This window comes from Triturus cristatus, unplaced genomic scaffold (genome assembly GCF_964204655.1).
Source record: "Triturus cristatus unplaced genomic scaffold, aTriCri1.1 SCAFFOLD_189, whole genome shotgun sequence".
NCBI lineage: Eukaryota > Metazoa > Chordata > Amphibia > Caudata > Salamandridae > Triturus > Triturus cristatus.
In genome coordinates, this window is record NW_028187520.1 from 442361 (window position 1) to 466939 (window position 24579).

At 46.5% G+C, this 24579-nt stretch overlaps 1 protein-coding gene across 8 annotated transcripts in view; it reads right to left on the reverse strand.

The window, feature by feature from the left end:
* Positions 1–24579, reverse strand: part of LOC146771114 (stAR-related lipid transfer protein 3-like) — a 127048-nt gene that overhangs the window by 78752 nt on the left and 23717 nt on the right. For all 8 annotated transcript variants that reach the window (XM_085640339.1, XM_085640332.1, XM_085640337.1 and 5 more), the window contains one exon: positions 16951–17235. In XM_085640339.1, the coding sequence (XP_085496465.1) occupies positions 16951–17169 (219 nt within the window). In that variant the 5' untranslated portion in view covers positions 17170–17235. The remainder of the gene's footprint in view (positions 1–16950; positions 17236–24579) is intronic.

Consider the following 24579-nt stretch of genomic DNA (forward strand, 5'->3'; position numbering starts at 1 on the left):
ATATATTCACACAAACATGTAGACTAACATATCAATTCAGTCAAACAGCAACACAGATAAGAATTCAAACCTATTTATAGGCAACCATGTATTTAGCTTGGAACAAATGCAAGTATGTGCAGAATCCACACAACGCAGAAGCAACATAGACAAAAATAAACCATGGTTATGGAAAGTTTGAGAAAAAAAAAAAAGATGCGGTAGGGGCAAGTCTACCGCACAGCAGTGCGTCACTTAACCACTGTCTAGTTCAGAGCTTCACAAACTTTTTAGAACCACTTCCACTTTTTAGAACAACAAACTTTTGCGGCCCACCTAGCTTTAATGGACATAAGGCAGGTGGTTTTTTGATGTAACTAAAGCATCGTCTGCCAGTGCCCTCATTAACAGGCAGCACATCTTCTATTGAAAGGCCACTAAATTTGCAGAGACATAGAGTTTACTATTAAAACTATACATAACAGAAATCTGGAACACCGAACATAGAGAGGCTGTGGCGTTGTGGCCAGGGCTGCTGACTTGGGAGCTGGAGAACCAGGTTTGAGCCTCGGTGCCGGCACAACATCCTATAATTCTGAGCAAATAACTTAATCTCCATGTGCCTGTTAAAACTAATATGTCCTTGTGTAATGTAACCAGCGCACATGTAAAGCGCTTCAAGTCGACTTTGTGCTATATAAAACAAGCTACGACTAACAAAAATGTGAGAAAGGGGCATGCTACGACTGGAGTGAGGTGGTGGGAGGGACAGGTCAGCATGAACGGAAAGGGGCATGCAGCAAAAGAAGTGCGGTGGTGGTAGGGACGGGCAAGCAACCAACTGCATGTAGAAGCTGAAAAGTTTAAAAAAATATGTTTGTTAAAAGTGCTCGACCAATGGAAGGACACAGGCTGCCGGAAGCAGTACTTGGTCCAAGTACCACAGCAAGGTCGAAGACGTGAAGCCAAGCAGGAAGCTGGAGGCAAGAGGAGAAGTTGACCAACAGTAAGAAAGGAAACAAGAGTGACGTGGGATCCAACTAATGGTAAGTAAAGGTAAGTAATGGGCGGGCTCCAAGCCCCTTTTTTTTTGCAAGAACGGCGCAAACTAAAAGCATAAGCAGCAATTTGTCAGAAGATACAGCATGACATTTGACTACTGCCTTTGTATTTAACTTGTCACATTTGCCGCACTTCAGAGTTTAAAGGCATCTTAATTTATAGCTTGGACTTTTACGACTCACCAAAAATCACTAGTGGCTTACGACCTACAGTTTAGGAAACACTGGTTTAAATAGTTTAAACTACACATACATACATGTACCATGGACGCCATTGCTGTTAGCGTTCTAGTCGCCTGCACTATATAAATGCAGGACACGCAAGCGCGCAGCGCGCGCGCGCAGCGGGCGCGCGCAGCGGGCGCGCCGGCGGCGCGCCGGAGGCGCGCCAGAGGCAAGCCCGTCTGCGCCCGTCCGCGCCTCGGTCGCGCCTTGCGCCAGAAACGCTGTTCAAAATTGCACCGACAGACTATGCTACTCTAGAGATACCCTTCTTGAACTGGGGAACAGGTCACGGGAGGGACAGCGACAGGCATTATCCTGTGGCTTAATCAACAGCAGGTCACTTATTAAACACCATCAAGACATCTACAACCTGCTGGAAGATTTAGACCTTGACTTGCTGTTCGTTACTGAGACTTGGATTCATGCTGACTCCTCAGTAGAACTTGGGCTAGCTTGCCCCACTGGATATAAGATCATCCAAAAACCTCGTATATCTGGGAGAGGAGGAGGGGTAGGATTAATCTTTAAGGAACAGTGGGACTGTGCTATGCTACCGATTGAAGCCATAGCAGGCTATGAAATTATGGGCTTTTTAATACAGGAGGCAAAGGGGAGAGTGCTATCGGGTATGGTTTGCTACAGACCTCCGGGTGCGGACGCTAATCATCAGGCACTGTTGGATACCATTGTCGCCTTGACTTCCACACACTCCAGAATGCTGCTCTTGGGAGACTTCAACCTCTGGGAAACAGGGAGCTCTGGAAATCATCTACAAGCCCTGATTTACACCGGTGAGAACTGTGGCCTCCATCAGTTGGTTCAACAACCCACACATGTGGGAGGCCACATACTCGATCTAGTTTTCGCCAAACCCTCTGAAACCGAAGTAATTAGTATTACTCCACTAAACTGGACTGATCACTATTTAATACAGTTCAGGATTAGTATACAAGAGGATAAACGGGTTGCGGACAAACAAGCGCGTTTCAGGTGGGGAAGGGATTGGGCTAAACTCTCCAGGAGAGGAGCATCCTCCTTATTCCCACAGTCCAACCTGTTTGACCCAAAGGCTACACCAGAAGAAAACTATACTAGCTATAGTACTTCCATTAACTCAGTACTAGAAGGACACATACCTAAAAAAAAACCTGAGAATGCGTTGTACTCCTTCGGCCCCCTGGTTCAGTGAGGAGCTTAAAGCGTTACGTCTTGTACGTAGACAGACGGAAAGAAGCTGGCGCAAACAGTACCGGGAAGCTGACAGAACAGCCTTAAAAATCATACAACTGCAATACAAGGCAGCCATTAGGGAAGCTAAGGCGAAATTCTATGCCAATTCCATTCTGCAGGCACCCAATGGAACCAGGGCACTCTTCAACATCGTTAGAGACCTCAGTAACCCGGGCTGTATGGCCAGTACTATCCAGCCATCACAAAACTTGTGCAACAAAATTGCTACTTTTTTTGTTGAGAAGGTCAACAATATCGTGGGTGGTTTCGATCAGAATGCTATAGAGCCTTCCACGATTAGCGTAGACATCAGAAGAGAAATCACTCTGAGCCATTTCATCCCCCCTACGGAGGACTCTTTTCATGAGTTAGCGCGGGAGATTTCATCAGGATCACCCTTGGACCCCCTTCCGCATAAGATCTGGAAGGAGCTCGGACCGGCCCTATTTCCAGATCTGTGGCAAATTTGCTGCCAATCTCTGAGTGAAGGCATTGTGCCAAGCAGGTGGAAACAGGCAATGGTCACCCCATTATTGAAAAAACCTTCTCTTGATCCCTCTGTGCCGGCTAATTTCCGCCCAATTTCCCTGTTGCCATTTCCAATTAAGATCTTGGAAAAATTAGTCAGCAAATCCCTGTCCAACTTTTTTGAAGAACATCTGATCTTGGACAGGGACCAGTTTGGCTTTCGGCCTGGGCATGGGACGGAAACTGCCTTGATTACCGTTCTGGACAAACTTCGAATGCGTGCCGACAGTGGATGTTCCTCTGTGTTGGTACTGTTGGACATGTCGGCAGCATTCGACACGGTTAATCACTCAGTGTTGCTGGCAAGGCTAGAAGATATGGGGGTGACAGGTCTCGCCTTGGAATGGCTACGGTCTTACTTGACGGATCGTCAACAGGCAGTGACATTAACACCTTTTGTTTCCTCCTGGACCCCGGTTCGCCATGGAGTACCTCAGGGCTCAGCTATCAGCCCTATACTCTTTAACGCCTATCTGAGACCCCTGATCCCTTTAATAAAATCTTACGGGATCGAGGTGGTTAATTATGCTGACGACATCCAGCTAATGTTCTCCCTGGAGGGAGAACATGCAGTGCCCATGAATTCCTTCCAGGCCTGCATGCAAAAAGTCTCAGAATGGCTGAGAGCCAATTCATTGCAGCTGAATGCCAGGAAAACTGAGTTATTACACTGCTGTGCAGCGAGAATGTCTAAACATCTCTTGGGTGAGTTCAGACTTTTGCCGGAAGACGCCCCGATACTGCCAGTAAAAACAGTCCGTAACCTGGGGGTTATGATGGATGAAGATCTCCAGCTGCAATCCCAGGCGAACAAGACCATAGGCACCTGTATTGCCCTACTTAGAGCTTTGCGCCAAATCCTTCCGCTCCTCCCTATTGAGACTAGATCTCTGGTGGTCCAGAGCGTGATCCTAAGTAGGCTCGATTACTGTAATTCATTGTTCCTGGGTGCCTCTCGGTACACTGTACAGGGTCTGCAAAGAATACAGTCCGCCGCAGCCAAACTGGCCTTGGGAAGACAACGTGACTCCTCAACAACACTGGCATTGAGGGACCTTCACTGGCTCCCGATCAATAAAAGGATCGAGTTTAAATCATTGGTCATGGTGTACAGAGCCCTCCATAAAATTGGTCCTCCTCCTCTGTGCGATAGATTCTCATGGTACGAACCAAAGAGACTTCTTCGGTCCACCAGCCAAAGTCTGGCAGTGGTTACCAAAGTTAAACGCACTAAGACGGGAGGCAGGGCCTTCAGTACGGCGGCAGCCCGCCTTTGGAATCAAATCCCCCAAGATCTACGCCAAGCCACATCATTGCTGAGCTTTAGGAAGAATCTTAAAACATGGCTCTTTGGCAGAGATTAGAGTGTAACATTCTTGGCACTACGGCAAACGTTCCTACTGTCTCAGGTTTTCTTCTATAGTCTCTCAGCGCCAGGATGCCCGTAGGGCGACAGACAGCGCTTTAGAAGAACTTTATACAATACAATACAATACAATGAAGGTGAAGAGCCCAAACAATGGGAGACTGCATGGACTTTACAGAAAGAGAGTCAGTAAGGTATCCCACAATGCTTTTAATTATGTGTTTTGAAAACGTGCAAGCGGTGCTTATAGTCCTTGCTTACGAGAAGCAAGGCTGGCAGTAACTGCACCTCTTACTGCCAGCCTTGCTTCTATAAGTACAAAGTGCGTATTTACACACCGTTTGCAAGTTTTCAAAACACATAAATAAAAGGCGTTGTCATTTACAATGCCAATAGCTCAAAATCTCGCAAATGCGAGACCTATTGCATTGCAAATGCTTGTTAGTTGTGATTCCACAGGTTGACCTGGAATTTACCCTGTATGTAAAAATGTGTGAGGCGTACTTTTGGCAGTCCTTGATGCTTGCATCCTCTGTGTTTATAGTGTAAGGCAAGACAGGGGTTGGGGCTGTAGTCAATATGGAAACTCACTTGGTATGCTGTAAATAATCGCAAGGCAGACATCTGGGTTTCCCTTGGCAGACTTGGTTAGCTAATGACAAAGCAGTGACGGTGGCACTTGAAGACGAACAGAGTCCGTTCCTTCCAGCCCTAGAACAATGCCGTTTTACATCAACAAATCTTTCATATTGCCTGAACTGCTTTCATTTTTTCTTGCACCAATGCTTCAGAAGCCTTGCAGACTGCTAAAAGCACAGCCCACCCTGCAGAGGTGAAGGTGTGCAATAAAGAACTGCTTTACGCTGGTTCTGTGGGAATAAATAAATATGAGATGCATTTGGTTCTTTGAAAGTGAGAAGAGTCAACGGTGTCCTGTGTAACGTCCTTGTTTCTTCCAGTGCTCTTGTGTGTCCAACGCGCCCTGGGCTCTCTGATTTTCTGTGAGAAAAGGAGCTTACCCATAAGACTACCCTCAGTACTTTTCGCTAATGGGGAGAAACATTTTTAAACAAAATAGGTAAAACGCACGCCAAAGGATAGAAAAACTAGTGGGACACTTTCTTAGCAGCAGGCAGTTTAACCCTCTGCGCTGCCTTAGGATGAATCAAACTTTCCACTATAGAAACCTCCGGTCTGTTTCTAGGAAGCAGATTAATGACGGGGCTTCTCTTGACATTTTAATTGATGTCTGGAAGTTGCTGGAGGGCAGGAACGAAACTGAACGTGCGGTGGGAGCGCAAGAGACGCCATGAGCGTGCACATCGGCTGTCCCGGCGCAAGATGAAGATCGCCAGAGAAGACACGCCGTCTATCCGCGCTGAGGCTCCGAGTCTGAATCAGAGGCCGAAGCGTCCTTGAGCGGCCACCTGGGCAGAGGTACACTGAGCACCCCGTGAGCTCTGGAGACACGCTGCAAGGCATTGCACGATGTATGGCGTAGCGGTAAGGAATACGGGGGGGGGGGCGGAGTAGCTGTATGGAGGGGGCGTCAGGGGCTGAAAGGTTCTGCTGCGATGCCTTCATCCTGGCGAGGGTAGGAAACGAAGTCTGTAGTCCTGGAAGAATATGGTGGGGGTCAGCAGATGGCGCAGGGCTGGCTGACACAGGAGGGGGTGCAAGGACAGCTGGGGATTGGAGAGGAGCGACCTGGTGAGATACGCAGGAGGGTATGTGGCAGTAGGAGGAAGCGCTCGCCTATGTGTAGAGTGTGTTTGTGAGCCAGAGCGAGATGGAAGCGAGAGAGTGTTTGTAAAATATGAGATTTTGCATGATTAATCTGGTAAGATAAGACGTAAATTTTCCGTCACCCCTGTTCACGTGTTTGAGAGTTGTCCGCCAACCATACCTTCACTCTTAGCACAGAAGTAGGCGCCTGCTTTGGCCTGGGTGGGAGGGGGGGGGGTGGCCAGGGGACGACTACTTAGTGCACGATGATCGGGAATCACTTAAGTCAGTGCCTAATTGTGCCATGGGGTACTTCTGAGTACACACTCAATCGGAGCATACGAATGTTTTTTGAAGCATGGCAAAAATTGCAATGACAATGAAGTCTAAATCCGTTTTCCAAGCGAATAATTATTTAAACACCAATTTTTTTTTAAAAAAACCTAAACGCTATCTTTTCCAGCCATAAAACAAAATAACCCCACGAATCCTGTTGTACATGAAGAGTGTGTCTGCGAGTGGCCGTTTTGAAAACAAGGGAGTTTACCATTGCTGTTCAGGAAGGCGGCATGACCTACGCAGCGCTCGTAAAGGAATTAAAAAAAACGGGTGAAAAGCAATGTTAATAAAACAAAAAGCTGTGCGCTTGTAACGGAATTTTAAAAAAACGTGAAGCAGCAACAGGGGGAAAGTGACGGACAGAAAAGCAGCGGGTGGAAAGCAACGTTAAGCCAATAGTCCGGGCTTGTTGTAGGTGTAATGTTATTTGTAGTGTAATATATCTGGATGAATGGACAGAAGCAGCAAAATAACATTCGGGCGGCACCCTATGCTAAGCACACATTTTTAGCTTGTGTTTTAAGCCACGCCCTTTATTACAGCGGTCACACCTCTATGAGCGACTCCCGTTTTTTATCTCACTTAAAAAGAGGGGTAGGGCTGGGCCAAGGTCAGTGAAATATGATGCCTCGGATAGGTGGAACGAACTGGAGGCTGGTTAATCACATGTGAAGCCGATCCCTCTGGGGCAGTGTTAGTCAGGCCAGGCCGGCCCTTTGCAAAGTGGATAGGCCAGTTTAGGGCTGGAGCAGTGCCACTTACTGTGGGCTCCCTTGGGGTACTGGAATACACTAAAACATAGGTGTTGCTTTACAAGCGCTCTCACACCAGATTAGCGGATGCAAGACAAACAAGTGAAAGCGCGTCACTCACCGGGGCTTGAGGACATCCCGAACTGAGCATGCGTGCACATTACCAAAGTGAAACTGCGTGAAGCTTGCAACGATGGAAGGGGGACAGGAGTTGTGCACATCGCGTGTCTGTACGCGTGCACATCTCCTCAGTAAAAAAAAACGCCATACACGTTTGGAATCGAGTCAACTAATGAGCAACAGCACTTATTCGATTTCCTGCGCTGTCATCATTGGGCCAATCGTTTACAGTGATGTTATAATTATGCTTTATTTGAAACAAACCCTACCTCTTTTTGTGCACCTTGTTCCTTCGCCTCGTAAGTACACAGGGACTGCAGAAGCCTCCCGCCTTCAGCCACGAGCGCATTGGGAGGATGCCGGCAGAGACATGGCGCGAGCGGAGTCCCTCCGGAGTGAGAAACAGCGCCTCTCCTTAGCCGTGCACAAAGTGCCGAACCGCCGCCAACTCAGGCCGATGGGGCAGTACAGCCGAGCGCGCGGCGGGAGCGCTCGAAAGTTAAGAGAAGCTGTGCGTGTCCAACTCAGGCCGATGGGGCTGTCCAGGTGAGCGCGTGGTGGGTGGGAGCGCTTGAAAGTTTAGAGACGCCTGCCATGCTCATCTGCTGCCCGGGGCAAGCTCCAGGCGCAAGCTGAAAGACACGCCATGCGCGTGCCCATGTGCTGTCCTGGAGCAGGCTGATACACACGCCGTGAGCGTGCACATCGCCAGTCTGAGAAAGTGCACATCTCCTGTCCCCCTTCCAAAGTCAAGTTGGCAACAATAGATCTCGCTAGCGAGCAGCTTCGCTGCATCGCTAGGCAAGACCTAAAATGCGGACGCATCTTTGAATTCAGATATCCTGTAGTGTTGCATGGGGTAGGAAACCATGTTAAATGCTGCAGTGAGGTCCAGGAGGAAAGGAGGTTTGCCGTGTCTCCTCTGTTCAGTCTCATGAGGATGCAGACATGGGTATAACACACTAACAGGGCACTGGAACGAGGGCTTTCAACACAACACAATATCCAGAGCCCGAGTACTGTGCCATGAGGGATCTTCCACCCAAGGCACAAGAGCATTGTGTTGCAGGAGCCTTCAAAACAACACACAGAAGCTTCACACAAAGGGACTATGGCATGAAGTGTGTCCTTGCCAGCTACATGAACTCTGCACAGCTCTGCTATGGTCCTCCCTGTAAAGGGTAATCTTTCTAGAAAGATTCCCCGTATTAGAAGATCTTCCTGCACACTGGCTACCCTGGGTAACACCTCACTTCGTCCTAGAAAGCAGGCCTCACCGGAACGAGTGCTTTAAATGGGCAGGTGCTGTACCTGCACTTCTTAAAAGCGCTGCTGTAGGAAGGCATAGCCGTCACAGGGGTGATCCTAGCTGAGGTGTAAAGTGCGCCGCCTCCGTCAAGGGTCCCCCTCGCAGTGGAGCCTCACATTCAGGCGGCCATCTTCCTTCGTGGCCAGACCACGGCCCCCAGCAGGGGAGATTGATAAATAAAAGAAAAAATGAAAACTCTTAGGGGGCCCCATGGGCCTCGAAACTCTGGAGTCTTTAAAGGTGCAAGGCCTCATGGCTGGGAGCAGGCGCGGGCCCTGGACAGCTGCCCATGCCTAGTGCCGGGAGGGGGGGGGGGTATCTCAAACATGCATGGCCGATGTAATTAAGGGCGTGGTTTAAAGATACGCAAGCTAAAAATCCCTGCTTAGCACAGTCTGGCGTCCGACTGGTATTTTGCTGCTTCTGCCATTGTATGCAGATATATCATACAAGTAACATTACACATACAAGACGTCACGGATATAGGCTTTGCCAATGGTTGTTAGTTGTATAAAATAAATAGCAATAACTATGGCTTCGTTGTATACAATATTGAACATGCTTCAGTTCTGTAATGAGGACACCGTAAGAACTAAAATGAGTCTCTTTAAGGTTACCTCAAAGGCAGTGATGGGTGGTACTGCTGCAGAGTTAAGATTTATTTTTCACCCTGAGGGCAAAAATGTAGAGCCTCAGCACCTGCTTTTTAGCCCAGCCACTTAAAGCCCTGGCTGTATCTGTTGGTGCTATGGTGCGATTTGTGTTGGTAAGGTGAGATGGAACTCAGCACAGTTGTACTCCATTGCCTCACTTGCACACTGTCTTGCCCGGTACCACACTTGGAATACCTCCCGGCTTCACCCGGCCACAGCACATGTAAAGCGGCACAAACCAGAGAAAGAGGGCCAACAGTAGCTACCAAAGCAGGGGCAGCCAAAACAACGGCCAGAAAACTGATGGGACGATTGTTACTAAACACAGATGCAATAATCCTGCACGTGTGGCCGCTGACCCTACATACATACAATTCTTGACCTCATTATTTCGAAAGGGCAGACGGTCACCTTGGACTCTATTACCCCATGTGACTGGTCAGACCACCACTGCATCCTTTTTTTTTTATCAACAAGGAGGTACAGGTGTGGAAGGCCCAACCAACGAAATCAAAGATATGGAAAAGGGACCTCAGACTAGTAAACCCTGTTGAGCTAGCCGCCCACTGTACATCTGCCCTCTCCTCTCAAGCGGACCTGACTGAGGTGCAGTTACTCACTGACTCCTACAATGTGACCATCTCCAACATGAATGACATTGCTCCACTCAAACATACAAATGCCTTAACAAAAATATCCAAACCGTGGTATAATGATAACCTAAACACGGAACGTCGCAACCTTAGGGCAGTTGAACGCTCCTGGAGATCAAATCCCTCCTCGCACCAACTTAAACTCCTAAGAGACGCTAGGAGCCTTTACTACAAACAAATCAGGAACGCCAAGTCTAACTATTTCAGACACCAATTAGATCAAGCGGCAAACCGGCCCAAGAAACTTTTCGAATTGGTCAAACAGCAATCAATTGTAGGTCCAAACCTATCGGAACCTGGAAGCAGTCCACCCTCCTGCGACGATCTTGCTTCTTTCTTCATTGAGAAATCAAAACTTATATCCTCTGACCTCGCTGCTAAGAAGGATGTACTCCTCTCCTCCAGGGCAGCCTCTCCACCTGACCTCTCTGAAAAGCTCAACTCTACCCCCCTGATCCCTAAGTACAATGCTGCCTGGGACACCTTTACCCCACTCAGTGAACAAGACATCAAAAAGATTCTCCTGAATATCAACCCTTCCAACCACTCCAGTGACCCGTTACCCCCATCCATTTTCAAGGAAATCAAGAATGCACTCATCCCTACCTGGACAAGGATTGTAAATGCGTCTCTTTCACAAGGCACAATCCCGGATTGCCTAAAAGCAGCTCAAGTATCCCCTATACTAAAAAAACCTAACGCTGATAGGACAGACCTCAATAATTTCCGAACTATCTCCAACATCCCCACCCTTGCGAAACTCCTTGAAAAATGCATTCAGTCCCAACTCTGTGCTCACATTGAGAACTACCAGCTCTTAGACCAACATCAATCCGGCTTTCGGACGGGGCACAGCACTGAATCGGCCCTCATTCATGTATTGGATGACATTCTAAAGATTCTCGATCAAAACGAATCCTAGCTCCTGATCCTCCTTGACCTTTCCTCTGCTTTTGACACGGTCAATCATGACAACCTCTTAGCCATCCTGCAAAACATGATGGGTTTTGGTGATCAGGTGCTACGATGGTTCTCGTCCTTCCTCCATCACAGATCGCAAAGAGTCAAGGCAAATCACTCTCTCTCCAGGCCTTCGCCTGTTCTCATGGGGGTCCCCCAAGGATCTGCGTTATCTCCTATCCTCTTCAACCTTTTCTTGGAACCATTAGCTAACGCACTGAACTCCATGGATATTCATTTCCACATGTATGCCGACGACACGCAACTCTACTTGAAAATCTCATCCCCGGAAAACCTCATATCACTTAACACCATCCTAATGTATACTCAAAACTGGTTAACTGAGAACCATCTCCTGCTCAACACCTCAAAAACAGAATTCTTGCTCGTCTCCCCTCAGAATTACACCCCCAATTCGACCCGTGGCTGAGCCACCTCACTGCTTTCAACTGCACTCCGCTCATCGTAAACTCAGCCAAATCTCTAGGAGTCACTATGGACAAGAACCTGAATATGAAAAATCATATCAGCAATACATGTAAAGGAGCAAACCACTTGATAAGAACACTCAGAAACATCAAACCTTTCCTCCCTCTTAAGGATTTCAAGCAGGTGGTTCAAGCGCTTGTCCTACCGAGGCTAGATTACGGTAGTGCCACCCTCTGTGGCCTACCCAAATACACCCTGGCTCCGCTAAGGGCTTCACTGAATGCTGCTGCTAGACTGGTTACAGGCTCCAAACGCAATGAACGCATATCGCCAGTCCTAAAAACTCTAAATTGGCTCCCCTATGAAGCTCAAATCCAGCAAAAAATTGCCACTATGACGCACAAAGCTATCCACTTCAAGACGCCCAGGTACCTGGCACAAAAACTTGAACTATCTTGTGGTGCAAGAGCCTCCAGAAGCGCCACTACCTTACTCTTGAAACCACCTATCCTTAACAAAAAGAGAACCTGTCACAGAGCCTTTTCTGGCGCGGCTCCAAAGATATGGAACTCTCTTCCTCCAGAAATACGCAGAATCTCCAGAACAACGGTGTTCAAACTGGAAGTCAAAAGATTCCTGATGAATAAACTCCTTCAATAATTGGGCTAGCCCCTTGGCCCGTTGTCCTTGTTCCTTCTTCCATTGTTTCAACATTTACTACTACATTTTTATTTTTGTGTGACATACTGTGTCCCTCTGTTGTTACACTGTACCTTGTTTAACATAACTTCTATTTGAATTTTCGTGCACCTTATGATCATTTGTGTTTTTAACTTGTTGTTGTTACATTATTATCCTTCCAGTTCTAGTTTCATTGTAAAGCGCTCTGATATCCATTGGGATCTTGTTTGCGCTATATAAAACTTTATAAATAAAAAAATATGAATACATTTACAAACTCTATTCATTTCTGTACTATATCTGATCCTCTCTACTTCAAAGGCACCCACCAAAGAGCAGAAAGAGACAGACGGCTGAAGGCAAGAGGCAGAACAGGGCACCAAATTCGGCGGTGGGACCACAGGAAGGGACAGAGGGCTGAAGGCAAGAAGCAGAACAAGGCACCAACCTCGGCGGTGAGACAGCAGATTGTTGCGGAAAAGGCAAGAGGCAGAAAAGGACACAGGCTGTGGTGATGGGAGAATGGATTGCTGCAGAAAGGGTCAGACTGGAAGGCAAGAAGCAGAACAGGACAAAGGCTTCAGTGGTGGGAGAGCACAATGCTGCAGAAATGGTTAGAAGCTGAATGCAAGATGCACAGGGGTTTTGGAGGTGGGACAGTGGATTTTTTGAGAAAAGGACAGACAGTGGAGGGCAAGAAGCAGAACAGGACACAGGGTTCGGTGGTGGAACAGCGGATTGTTGCAGAAAGAGACAGAGGCTGAACGTAGGAAGTAGAACAGGACATAGGGTTCGGTGGTGAAACAGCAGATTGTTGCAGAAAGAGACAGAGGCTGAACGTAGGAAGTAGAACAGGACACAGGGTTCGGTGGTGGAACAGCGGATTGTTGCAGAAAGGGACAAACTGGTGAGGGAGGAAGTAGAACAGGAAACTGGCTTAGGTGGTGGGATTGCAGACTGTTACAGAACGGGACAGACTGGGGGGCAAGAAGAAGAACAGGACCTAGGCCTTGGTGGTGGGACAGCAGGTTGTTACAGAAAGAGGCAGAGGGTAAAGAGGGCGTATGACAAGTAGAAAGCGAGGGGCACACAGGCCCAAAATGACCCAGGCAGGGAGTAAGAGGTGAGCGTAGGAGAGGAAGGACAAATTGCAAGCAAGATCCATCCATCCATGAGGTTGAAACAGCTACTTACATAAAAAGGTAACGCACCAATAGTACTCCAAATGTGATGAACAAGCTATGCTAATGTACCGCAATCTTGACTGGCAGCACCCTTATGTCACTGGACTGGGACCATCCCTCTGTTTTCATGATATTCCTAAATGGTGCTTTGAAGTTTCGGTGGGTCCAGCTATGTTCTGCTGCATAGTCCACTACTTGGATACATTATGGCAATAGCTTTCCTCTTCTGATGATAATAGGTCACTAATCAAAGCTAGTTGTGGGTCATTAGAATAGGGAAAGGTGGCAGATAGCGGTGCATCATATTACTAGAAGAGCAGTGAATGTTAAAGGTCAGAAGGAAGGAGCTTTGGAAGAGCCCTCAGGAGGTCTTAGTAAGACAGGTCAACACAGAGGTGCACTTTTAGACATGTCTCAATGTGGGAACAGCAGTACGCGAGGCAAGTCAGACTGGATGAGAGATGGCCTCTTCACGTCCCTGCGGAGGGATAGCAGCTAAAAAAGAATGCAGATTACGAGAACATTCCATGCACAAAAGTGCAACATTAGTTTACGGTGAAAGGAAAATATTTGTGGTTGTGATCCAATTCATTCATTTTGTTATGGAATTGTAATATTTGGGAATCCCCTCTAAAATTCCATGTGTGGTCAAGGAATGTGTGGTCAAGGGGGAAAAAAAAAAAAAAAGAATCACCAAATCGTACCACTGGACTTCAATAACATTGTTTGAATGTCATTTATTCGTTAGTTATAGTCGACCAATCATGAAAGTACATCAATATTTCTACAGTAAACAAGTGTTTTGCAAACTCTGGAGCATTGCGGCCTACTTCACAGTTGCCCGACTAGATCTAATAAAAAGAATTACCTTCCACACAACTTTAATGAATAAGGATTAGACAATTCTTGGATTTTTATCGATCATACAATAGATTTTTAGACTCCCCGCAAGTGCCATAATCAAGATACCTTAGAATTGGCCCTACTGGGGTGAATAGTGACCGAATCGAGGATTATATTATATGGCCCAATAAAGCTTCCTTTTGCACCTTGCTGACTAAAGATTGCCATCAATGCTAACAAGACAAGTACAGTAAATAGTTCAAGAAACATAATATATTCAAATTGTCTTCCTGAAGTTTTACACAAAACGTAAAATGTACTAAAAATATTTTAAACTAAATGTTCCCAAGAATAAGGTTTACTTTTTAGAATAACACCCCTGCACCGACCTCTTCCACCACACCCACCATGTTCGCTTGTCATACTGTACTTTTTGAGCAGTTATGCCGAATTACTTGTCAAATTCAGACTTAAGCACCTGAATACCAGAGACAGATACCACCCCCCACCCCGACTTTGGATGATATAATACGCAGAAAGCATAAGGGGTGAAAGGACAGACAGTGACCGGGTAGGTCATTCCCTTGCCTCCTGTCGAGCCTCTAATCCACCACTAGTGGTTTTGGAGCAGCATGCATGGCATGATGAGAGGTGGTGGCAGTTTGGCAGCAGGTGGGGACTCTTGGCAGACTAGATAAGCCTACAGACCCCTATTTAATCTTCACTGTACAACAAAAGCCAACTGTACAATTGAACTTCCTCGTCAATAAGTTTCTATATGTACTCATAACTATGCTGAACCTGTAACCTTGCATTTCTCTGGTCATTAGTAAACCCCTTTGGATATTGAGAGGGTGTGGAACAGACACCAAGGAACATCAAGAGCAATTCCCCGGTGGGCTGCCAAGATGGGGGCTGGTTTTGGACCCGTGGGGATCAGTTTTTTTGTTACACGGGGCAGGGGTCGCAGCATAGCTGTAATATCGGCCCCCCTGTAACAAAAGCAGCCAAAACCAGCCCTGGCAACAGCTCACCCGCACCCCCACTCCCCAGGGGAGGACGAGGTGGGTGCCAGGGCCAGATTAGGTTACCAGTCCGGCTGTGACCCAAACATCCAGTTGTGCTGCCATCCTTACATGGCCATCAGAGAAGGCAGCATTATAACAGCATTCTAGGGGAGAGCAGGATGGCACCCAGGCACCCGGAAAAGATTCCAGCAACCCAGACTCAAGTTAGCAATAAGCATCTCTCAAACCTCCCATCGTTAACCTTTCTTCACCCTCAACACCACAATTTGGATGTGTCGTAACAGCCAGAGCAGCGAACTATGGAACTGGGGAACCAGGTTCGAGTCACAGAGTGAGCTCAACATCCTGTGATTGTGGGCCAGTCACTTAAGATCCCTATCCCTACCAAAGATGAATGTGTCCTTGTGTAATGTAACTGGTGCTCATGTAAAGTGCTCCAATACCTTAGGGTCGAGTTCACGCTATATAAAACGGCAGAAAAAAGAAAAAGCTTCCTCTATTTTCACCACATCTTCAAGACCAACTTTAAAACTTAGGAATGGGGCACGCTCACAAAGAGTAAGTAAGAGAGGCAGCAACTACTCTACAGGTGAAAGTGCATCTTCACTGAAGCCAGTGTGGGTGGGACTGCGGAGGGTGAATGTGAAAGCGAGTCAAATACAAGCTAGAAGAGCGAGTGCATGTATGTAAGAATGAGAGAGTGCATGTACGGATGAATAGGTCAGACATTTAAGGCCCCAAAAGGATGACCACCACACTGACCGTGTGATATGCAACAACAAATGAATGAAGGCCTTCTGCAAGGCTTCTTTTTGGTCCTAGGTAAAAGATGGGTTGTCGAATAGAAAAATCATGATCATATTTCTCACAATATACCTCTATCAATATATCCTCTAACTCCACTCTCTCGTTGATCTCAAACCCCATACCACTGCTATGAGCCCCAAAATTACCCCTTCTAGACTCTTCCATACTCTACCCCTCCTTGTATCATCTCATACTTCTCCGATCCCCGAAAACAAGCCTTTCTAAAAACCCTTGCCTCCGACTATTCCCCATCCATCTCCCTTTTACTCATCCCAAGCCTCCTTCTCCTGCTCTGAGCTCCAAAACATCCCTCCACTATCCTTTTCATTCCAAACAATAGACTAACATGTCCACCTCTCAAATTCATTTATTTCACTATACTGATTCACCACTAATCCTTTATGGGCTCCGGAGTAGAGTGCTACTCGCCGAATAAGCGTTTCGATGACGCGTATGGGGTAGTGAGCGCTATATAATTAAAACAGAATACAATGATAACTTCAGTCAACAAATCAAACGTACTTCCTTGATCTGCTAAAATATCAAACCGCCCCACAATCCCCGAAGGTTGATGACAGACGATGACCCACTGACCCAATCACTGAACTGCAAAAATTAATAGCTGGTTCTAGTCCGGGCCTGTGTGCCTTCAGAGCATGGTCTGAAAATGAATGTATGGAAACACCCTTATAACAAAACATCATATCCCCTGGGTGCGCCCTTAGCTCTTCCCACCCAAATCTTGCTGCATCTCTAAAGCATGCTGCAGAGAGGCAATTGTGTGACATGTGGCAAATGAACCCACCTTTGCTGGAGGAAAACTCAAACCCTCCTCACGCCCAAGCATCCACGACAAGCATCCACGACTGCCATCTAAGTCCCATGAGGCAATTCAGTGAACAGACCTCTCCGATGCAGAAGTCATTTATTCAGTCATTCGTGGTGGACGGCCGTTATTCACTTACTCACTTCCAGCCCCTCACAAACTAATTACAAACGACATCTAAATAAATAGCTCAATTAAAAAAACCACAAATGGATACGGTTGTGTTGGAGGGTGGGGGGGAGGGGTACTTACGTTTAACTCAATAATCCACAGGAGGGAAACGAACAGAAGGTCAAAGGTCACAAAGAGGCAGAAAGTCCGTCTGACATCCGAGATTGGCTTCTTCTTCTCGGGAGTCAGGAAATAGTGCGGGGAGTAGAGCTGGCTCTGGGCGTAGGAGGTGTTGATGGATGCGATGGCGGGCAGGCTTTGCTCCAGCTCACTAGGGTAGGACCCCAGCGGCTTACTCATCGTCCTCTCAGAGCCGGGGCCCAGGGGCAGGCGCTGGAGTACGGCCAGCAAGCATCAGCACACAGTCTGAGGATAGAAACGGGGACAGTGAGTGGAAGGACATGTATAGAGCAGTGGCGTAACGAAACTTGAGAGGGCCCCTCTGTAAAGCACATGGAGTGGGGCTCCCCCGGCGGCATGGCCCACCATCTACCACTTTGCCCTACCACCCAGAAATCTAGCATATTTTGATGTGAAACCTCCAACATTTAAATGAAATGCCTCTATATTGTCTTTCTCTAAGTTCTAATGAGAAAGTGTGAAACACTCTTAACATACAAGCTATGCCCTTTGTAACAATACTGTCAAAAGCAGATTATTTAACTGAGGCAGCAATCAGAACAAAGCCAAGGAGCGATCCTATTGTCTCAGGAACTGCCTCTGGCTGAAGAACAAAGAACAACTATGAAGGTTCTGAAATAGAATTGACAATACCTTGAAACTTTGAAAGACCAACCCAAACCTGCAATTCCATAAAAACTCGACTGACAATATACTTGAGAAGTACACAAGCTATAACTCAGTATCCTGCGAAAGTCAAGAGAAATAGACTGGTGAATTATCTGCAGGTTAAAAAAAAACAGAGTAAGCAATAGGGTCTGAGGGAACACACTACCAGCCCGGACTAAGTCCCCCTACTAACAATATGAATACACAGAAGTCCAGGGGTATAGAAAACCAAACAAAAAGAAAAACAAAATCCACCTGTCTGCAGTGAACCTAACAAAAGCCTGAATGAAGCTAACACTAGAACCTAGTATTAAAGTCCTCATAAAGAGGACGTAATCCCATCACCCACCGTGGTGGCATGCTTCATCATATGGGATCTCCTCTTAACCAAACCTGGTTTGGCTAAGGAGCTGCCACTTCCAAGGTGTATCTAAGGGAGGAGCTCGCGGATGTTTTAAACTACGCTAATGAAATGAGATCTCCTAAAGATCAATGAGGCTAGCCGAAGTTGGGTGAGGCCCTAAAGTGCAGTGTGAAACTAAGTGATATAAAATGGACTACAGGAACAGAAAGAGTTTAATTAGGAGTGTGCCTGTGCCAATGTTAAAAACAGAGTAGTTGCGCGGTCTGGTCAAATTAACGAGCGCGCTTACAATAAACCAAAAAAAGGTCTACATGTTTCAGCCATAACAGATCATAAAATTGTGATCAAGGCTTTCTTCAGGACCAAATAACCAAAACTACTGCAACTGCAAGCTAGTGCAAAAGTGAGCACTGGCGTGACATCGTGTCTAAAAGTAGAAACGTGAAACAATACAACCAACCTTGTACCACAGGATCGATTGCAAAAATTTGAACTCCTACCGGTCAAGAAGGTAAGTGCCAGTATCAATGTAATAAAACATGAAAAAATATATATATAATGAATAACCAGGAAATGTACTTCATACTGGTTTATAGACACTGCAAATCGAAGATATCAAATAACCCAATATGAATCTTACCCGTAATGAAATCGGGACTAAGCCTGCCGCTCCTGGTAGCAACTCAGAGCGTGAGGCAACGCTCTGTGAAGGAAACAATTAAAAACATGGTCTAGTATGATGAAACATGTGTGCATCAGAGGTGCAGCAGGCACCGAAGCCTGTCGCTCCCTCAACTGAATCGCAAAGACATTCAACAGGCAGGGAAACAAATGTATTCAAAGAGGGACCGTGGGATGACTCAACCATAGGGCCTAGTGAATCCTCACTAAATCCCAAAAGCAGGTACATTTTATATATACAAAATTAGAATAATTAACAATAGTGCCCGAAACAGCGCGGCACACGGATTTTCTTAAACTGTCAACATTGAAATCAAAACGGGCGATCGTAAATGAGGAGATCACCTCAAAGACCAAAATACCCGCATGTTATTTTTAGTCATAATGTTTTGCATGATAATAGCAAATACCCTTCATAGATACTTCAAGAGTAGCTCGCACTTCACTGGTGTTCAAAAGTGCGCGACTCTAGTGTCAAGAAACAGCCTCAAGGGCTAACAACACTACCAGCAAAAAACGGGCAGTAGATAGAAAAAGGGAAACCCTCTATATACGAGCAAAGGCAGCCGCCGATGAACTCGAGAAAGGTACATCGCTGCCGATAATGCAGCAACAGTAGCACACGTCAGTAATTACAACAAATCTCCGAAGATTGTAAACGAAGATTCATAACAACCCAACCACCGCAATTAAAAAATACGGGCAGTGACTGGGAAAAACAGTGTTACGAACAAGACGGCACAATGCAGAAGGTGCATCGACACGGAGAATCTCACCTCTCCGTCGCTACCCCGAACCTTCTTCCTGGATGCTGGCGGCGGCAACCAGTAAACGGCCTAACACGGGGTAAAATAACACCAACAACGCCCAGACGCACAACATAGCGTAATGACGTGGCGCGTCAGTGGCAAAGTGCAGGGCCCTATTGATGACATCACAGCGGGCAAGGAAAGTCTGGGAAATGTAGTTACCCAGTCTCAAAAACCTCCGGCCAGATCATATAAAGCCCGAGAACTTACAAGAGAACAACAATGAGTTCCAGAGAAACAATCTACCACAGTCATGCCACACAGATGGAAAGGGACCAACACAACAGTATTGGTCACTTCTAAAGGCATCCTAGGCTGATCGGACAACAAAACGCAAAATAACCGAACAAGCCCAACTGGATCACTAGTGTGTAGGGAAGCATAGTGGTATTCTGCATGATGTTTGACATGAAAGCAAATAACAGCAGACCATGCACACCATCCACTAGACTATCTAGTGAAAAAACTACCACTTGCCTGTAGGCTGTTTGAGTGCTGATGAAAAATCACAATATACAGATCTAGTCACTAAAATACAACCCACTCACGATAAACATCTACAGATGGGACCATGGTATGGAATCATTTAGACCAAAACGGTCACTTTGTAACTTAAACACCCAACGTTGTTCTTTATTGAAAAGAAATTTAGACATCAGAAACGTGTGCAGGAATAAATGGTTGTTCAAGTACCGTCCAAGACATCTGATTAGGACTGTGATTACACTCCAAGAAATGGTTAGTCAGTCTCGTTGATGCCTTTTTGCATCGAATGGTGCTCTTATGTTCCATGATGCGTTGTTTCACTTTTCTCATGGTCATCCCCACATATTGTTTCAGACAGGGACAAGTGCTTAGGTACACTAACTTCTTACTATTGCAATTAGTGTGACGCAATTGTTTCCACGGTTTGGCAAGACCAATGTTAATCTCAGTAGTGTGTGCTGTCTGCGCACAAACCACGCACCCACCACACGGGAAGTGTCCCCTAACCGGTGGAAGATCCCATAAGGGGTTAGCAACAGTTGGTGGTACGCTACGAGGTCTGGTATGGACCATGGCATCACGCAAATTGTTCCCCCTTTTGTACGAAAAAAGCGGAAAAGCCAATTTTAATTGGCCAGTATTCAAAATACGCCAATGTTTCCGCAAGATCTTCTGAATTCGATTGGAAAACGTACTGAAGGTGTTCACAAAAGTCAATCTCTCATGTTGTGCTTTGGGAACAGCAACTTCTAAAAGGGCATCCCGATTGTTATTGGCTGCTCGTTTATAAGACTGTTTGATCAGCTTCGATGGATAGTTTCTAAGCTTCAGGTTCTGCGAGAGAACATTGGCATGTTTCATAAAAGCTTCGGTGGTAGAACAGTTCCTTCTCAACCGAAAGAACTGGCCAAAAGGCAGACCAGTCCTTAGTCCCTTAGGATGGAAACTGTCAAATTTCAACAAAGAGTTTCTTGCCATGGGTTTAGTATATAATTCACTACCAAGGCCTCCCTCTGTAGGAAAGATCCACAGGTCCAAAAAAGCCAAACCCAGTTTGCTAAATTCAACAGTGAAGTTGAGGAAGACATTTTGGTAATTGAGCCAATGGTGAAAAGCCGAAAGAGAGACATCGTCTCCTCTCCATATGACCAAAACGTCATCGATGTAACATTTCCATACTTTGATGGATCCAAGAAAGGGATTGGTTGACGTGAGCACGTAATTCTGCTCGAAGAGCTGGACATAGAGATTGGCCAGGCTGGGGGCAAAAACACTGCCCATTGAAGTACCGGAGATCTGAAGGAAAAACCGGTCTTCAAACTTGAAAAAAATTTCCGTCATGGCCAGCCTGGCACACTCCATTATGAAAGGAACGGGTGAACTCAGTGGCTCAACGATGTTGTCCAATAGCGATCTAATCGCTTCAAGTGTATCAACCTGGGGAATGCATGTGTACAATGATTCCACATCGAAACTGACCAAATAGTCAGTCTCAACGTTGAAATCAATACCAGGTAATATGTTCAAGACGTCCTTGGTATCCTGAAGGAACTTGGGCATCGTTTTTACCAATGGTCTCAAGAACACATCTACAAAAGATGACAAGGGTTCTAAAAGTGAACCGATGCCCGAAATGATGGGTCTACCAGGAGGAGGACGTTGCTCCTTATGCACTTTAGGCAATGTGTAGAAATAAGGAGTCACAGGGTAAATCGTCACCAAGTAGTCAGCCTCAAGACCAGAGATCCATCCTTCCAATTTTGCTTCGGACACCAGTTCACCAATCTCTTTTTGGAGTCTCACCGTAGGATCGGAACTCAACAGTTTGAAAAAGCTCTCGTTATTGAGTTGCCGCAGGCACTCTTCACGGTAGTCTGAGGTGTTAAGTATAACAATAGCACCGCCTTTATCGGCCGGCTTGATGATAATAGCCGGATTTTTGGACAAGGATTCAATAGCCTTTTTGTCAGTGTTAGAGAGATTATGATAGTAGTTGTTAGAGCCCATGTCTAATTTCGAAACCTCAAGGGAAACCGCTGTTTCGAATGCCAGTACAAGTGGGGGTACCGAAATCGCGGGAGGTACAAAGGTGGATTTATTACGTAACCCACTATCTGTAATCTGATCCATTGGGGTAGCATTCTCAACGGTTTTATCTTGAAAGAAAAACCGTAATCTGATCTTACGAAAGAAGTTGGCTAGTTCACACTGGATCATGAATGGATCACCTGGGTTTGTAGGTACAAAACCCAACCCCTTGTTAAGAACATCCGTTTCAGCAGGGGTCAAAAGATGTGAACTCAGATTGACAATCAACTGCTGCTGGGACCTGCCGTTTGAGGCCCCTTCGTCATGCTGCGCAGACTGTGTGGAGATGGCGGCAGACTCCAGTGTACTCGTGTTTGGCCCTGTTGTCCTCTCCTTCTGCCTCGGTTTCTGCCTCGACATTGCCCTAAAAAAGGCTGTTGTTGAAACATCTGCGGAGGCGGGTTGAAAGGCATCATTTGTGGGTGGAATGGGACATTCGGAAAATGCCACGGAGCCGGGTTCCACCATTGTGTATGGGGATTCCCTTGCCAATTCCGTCTGTAGCCCTGTCTGCCTCTCCCTCGGTTAAGCAAGAACTACCCCAAATAGCTAAAAAAGGCTTAGCAAGGGGGCGGGGGGATGGGAGGCCTAGCAGCGAAGAGGTTAAATATTGCAAATGCGAGACCAAGTGCATTGCAAATGATGCATGATGGTTTTAGTCCTTACTGCAGGGATGTGGAAATCCTATAGCCCAATGCCTGGTACATATTGTTTGGGAATAACACTGTGAATTTACTCCAACTGACCAAGGACTGGTCAATATCAACACACGTAGATGGAATATTGTGAGGAAGCTATTGAGGGAAAATATTAACTTCACCACTAGGTGAGTAAGGAAGCAATTCCTTTTGGTTTAGGTACCCTCATACACCCTAGTGGTGTCATGCTTCATCATCGGGTCACCCCGACGCCTAGAAGTCGTCGTGGGCTCAACCACAGTGTTGGGAGCTCTTTGAAGATATTGTAGACCAGGGGGGCTAGAAAATTAAAAAACCTCAGACAGATCCCCAGCATCCCTTTATTATCGGGTCTGTCTGGGATACTAAAATTATTTAAATTAGGGTCTCTATAGGATTGTTATGGTCCTATGACCCTAGTGCCAACATGTTTCAGTCCGTATGTGGCCGTAAAGGTCCAGGACTTTCTTCAGGGCAAACAGAAGGCCACCCTGGGTAACAGAGGAAGGAATTCCCTAACCTGTTTTTCGTAGCAAGGGCAGAGTAGCTGCTCCTTGTTTGAGCGACTGATTAATTAATCTGTCATGCTTCGTATCCCATCCGAATTTCGAATGACATCCGTTTCTCAGGGGATCGTAGGGCTATTGGGGGTAGCTCTGTAGTCAAACCTTCGTCAAGAGTCCTGCCCCGTCGGTGGACAGACGGGGCAGGACAGGCAGGACAGGCAGGACAGGCAGGAACGGCCCCACAGGAAACGACGGCACTGAGTCCCTCCCCCTCCATGTACTGCAGCCTTCATCTTAAAAAGTCTGGGAAACACCGTTCAAGTCTTAAGGGACCTTGCAGGGTGCTATTTTACACACTATATCCACAAATACGCAACATGGGGTTTTCTACAACGCGTTTGTGTTGCGATTGGGAATCACAACGAGAACAAGCAGTCATGGACGGCATCCTCCCAGGTCAGAACTGCGCGCAGGGACTGCGTGTGCGTGGCTGAGTGCGTGTGGCTGCGTGTGCGTGGCTGTGTGCACGTGGCTGCTCACTTCCACGGCAGTACTCCATGGGAGTTAACTTCCCAGAAAAGGTGGGACATGCACCCACCAGTAGTCATTTGCAGGCTCCAAGTTTTACAGGACACACACAAAGGCCAATACAAAGGCGTGGGAGGAGTCAAACCCCACAAGTACATACCACAGATCACCACAGCGCAAGCGCTGTAAGCTCAACCTAAGAATAGTCCCACAGGAAAAACACTTAAGCAACCAAAGTATAAAGATACTAGTGCTTTGGAGGTGCCCTGCGGGAGGAAACTAAACACAAAGGTGGGACAAAGAAGGATTCACTATTAGCAACTACGCATTTGTAAAAGACAATGGAAGGAACAAATAAAAAAGCCAGGTGGCGGGCTGTAAGCCTACAGAGTGAACGCAGCACTTTGTACTATACCTGTATAATTGTACACAAGGTGCCTGCACACATTCTACTGTCTGCTTGGCGCCTGTATACTGCAGCGTTAGCATGTAACAGTACCTTCATGCTCTCCATGCAGCTAAAAAAAAAAAATCTTGCCCACATTTGCACATCAGGGCAGTTTGGCACTTGCATACGATCTATAGGTGTTTTGGAAGGTAACTGAGACTGCATACATATGTGCTTCATATGGGCAATGTTTGTAGTAATAGTAAGGAATTAGATGATGGCCCACAAAGACCATACACCAGGCCCAGAAATTGCCCCCTCACACTCTATTGCTGACATTGCAAAAACATGTAATCTGGGAAGCCATAAATTGGGGGTAAAGGTGTGGAAATGG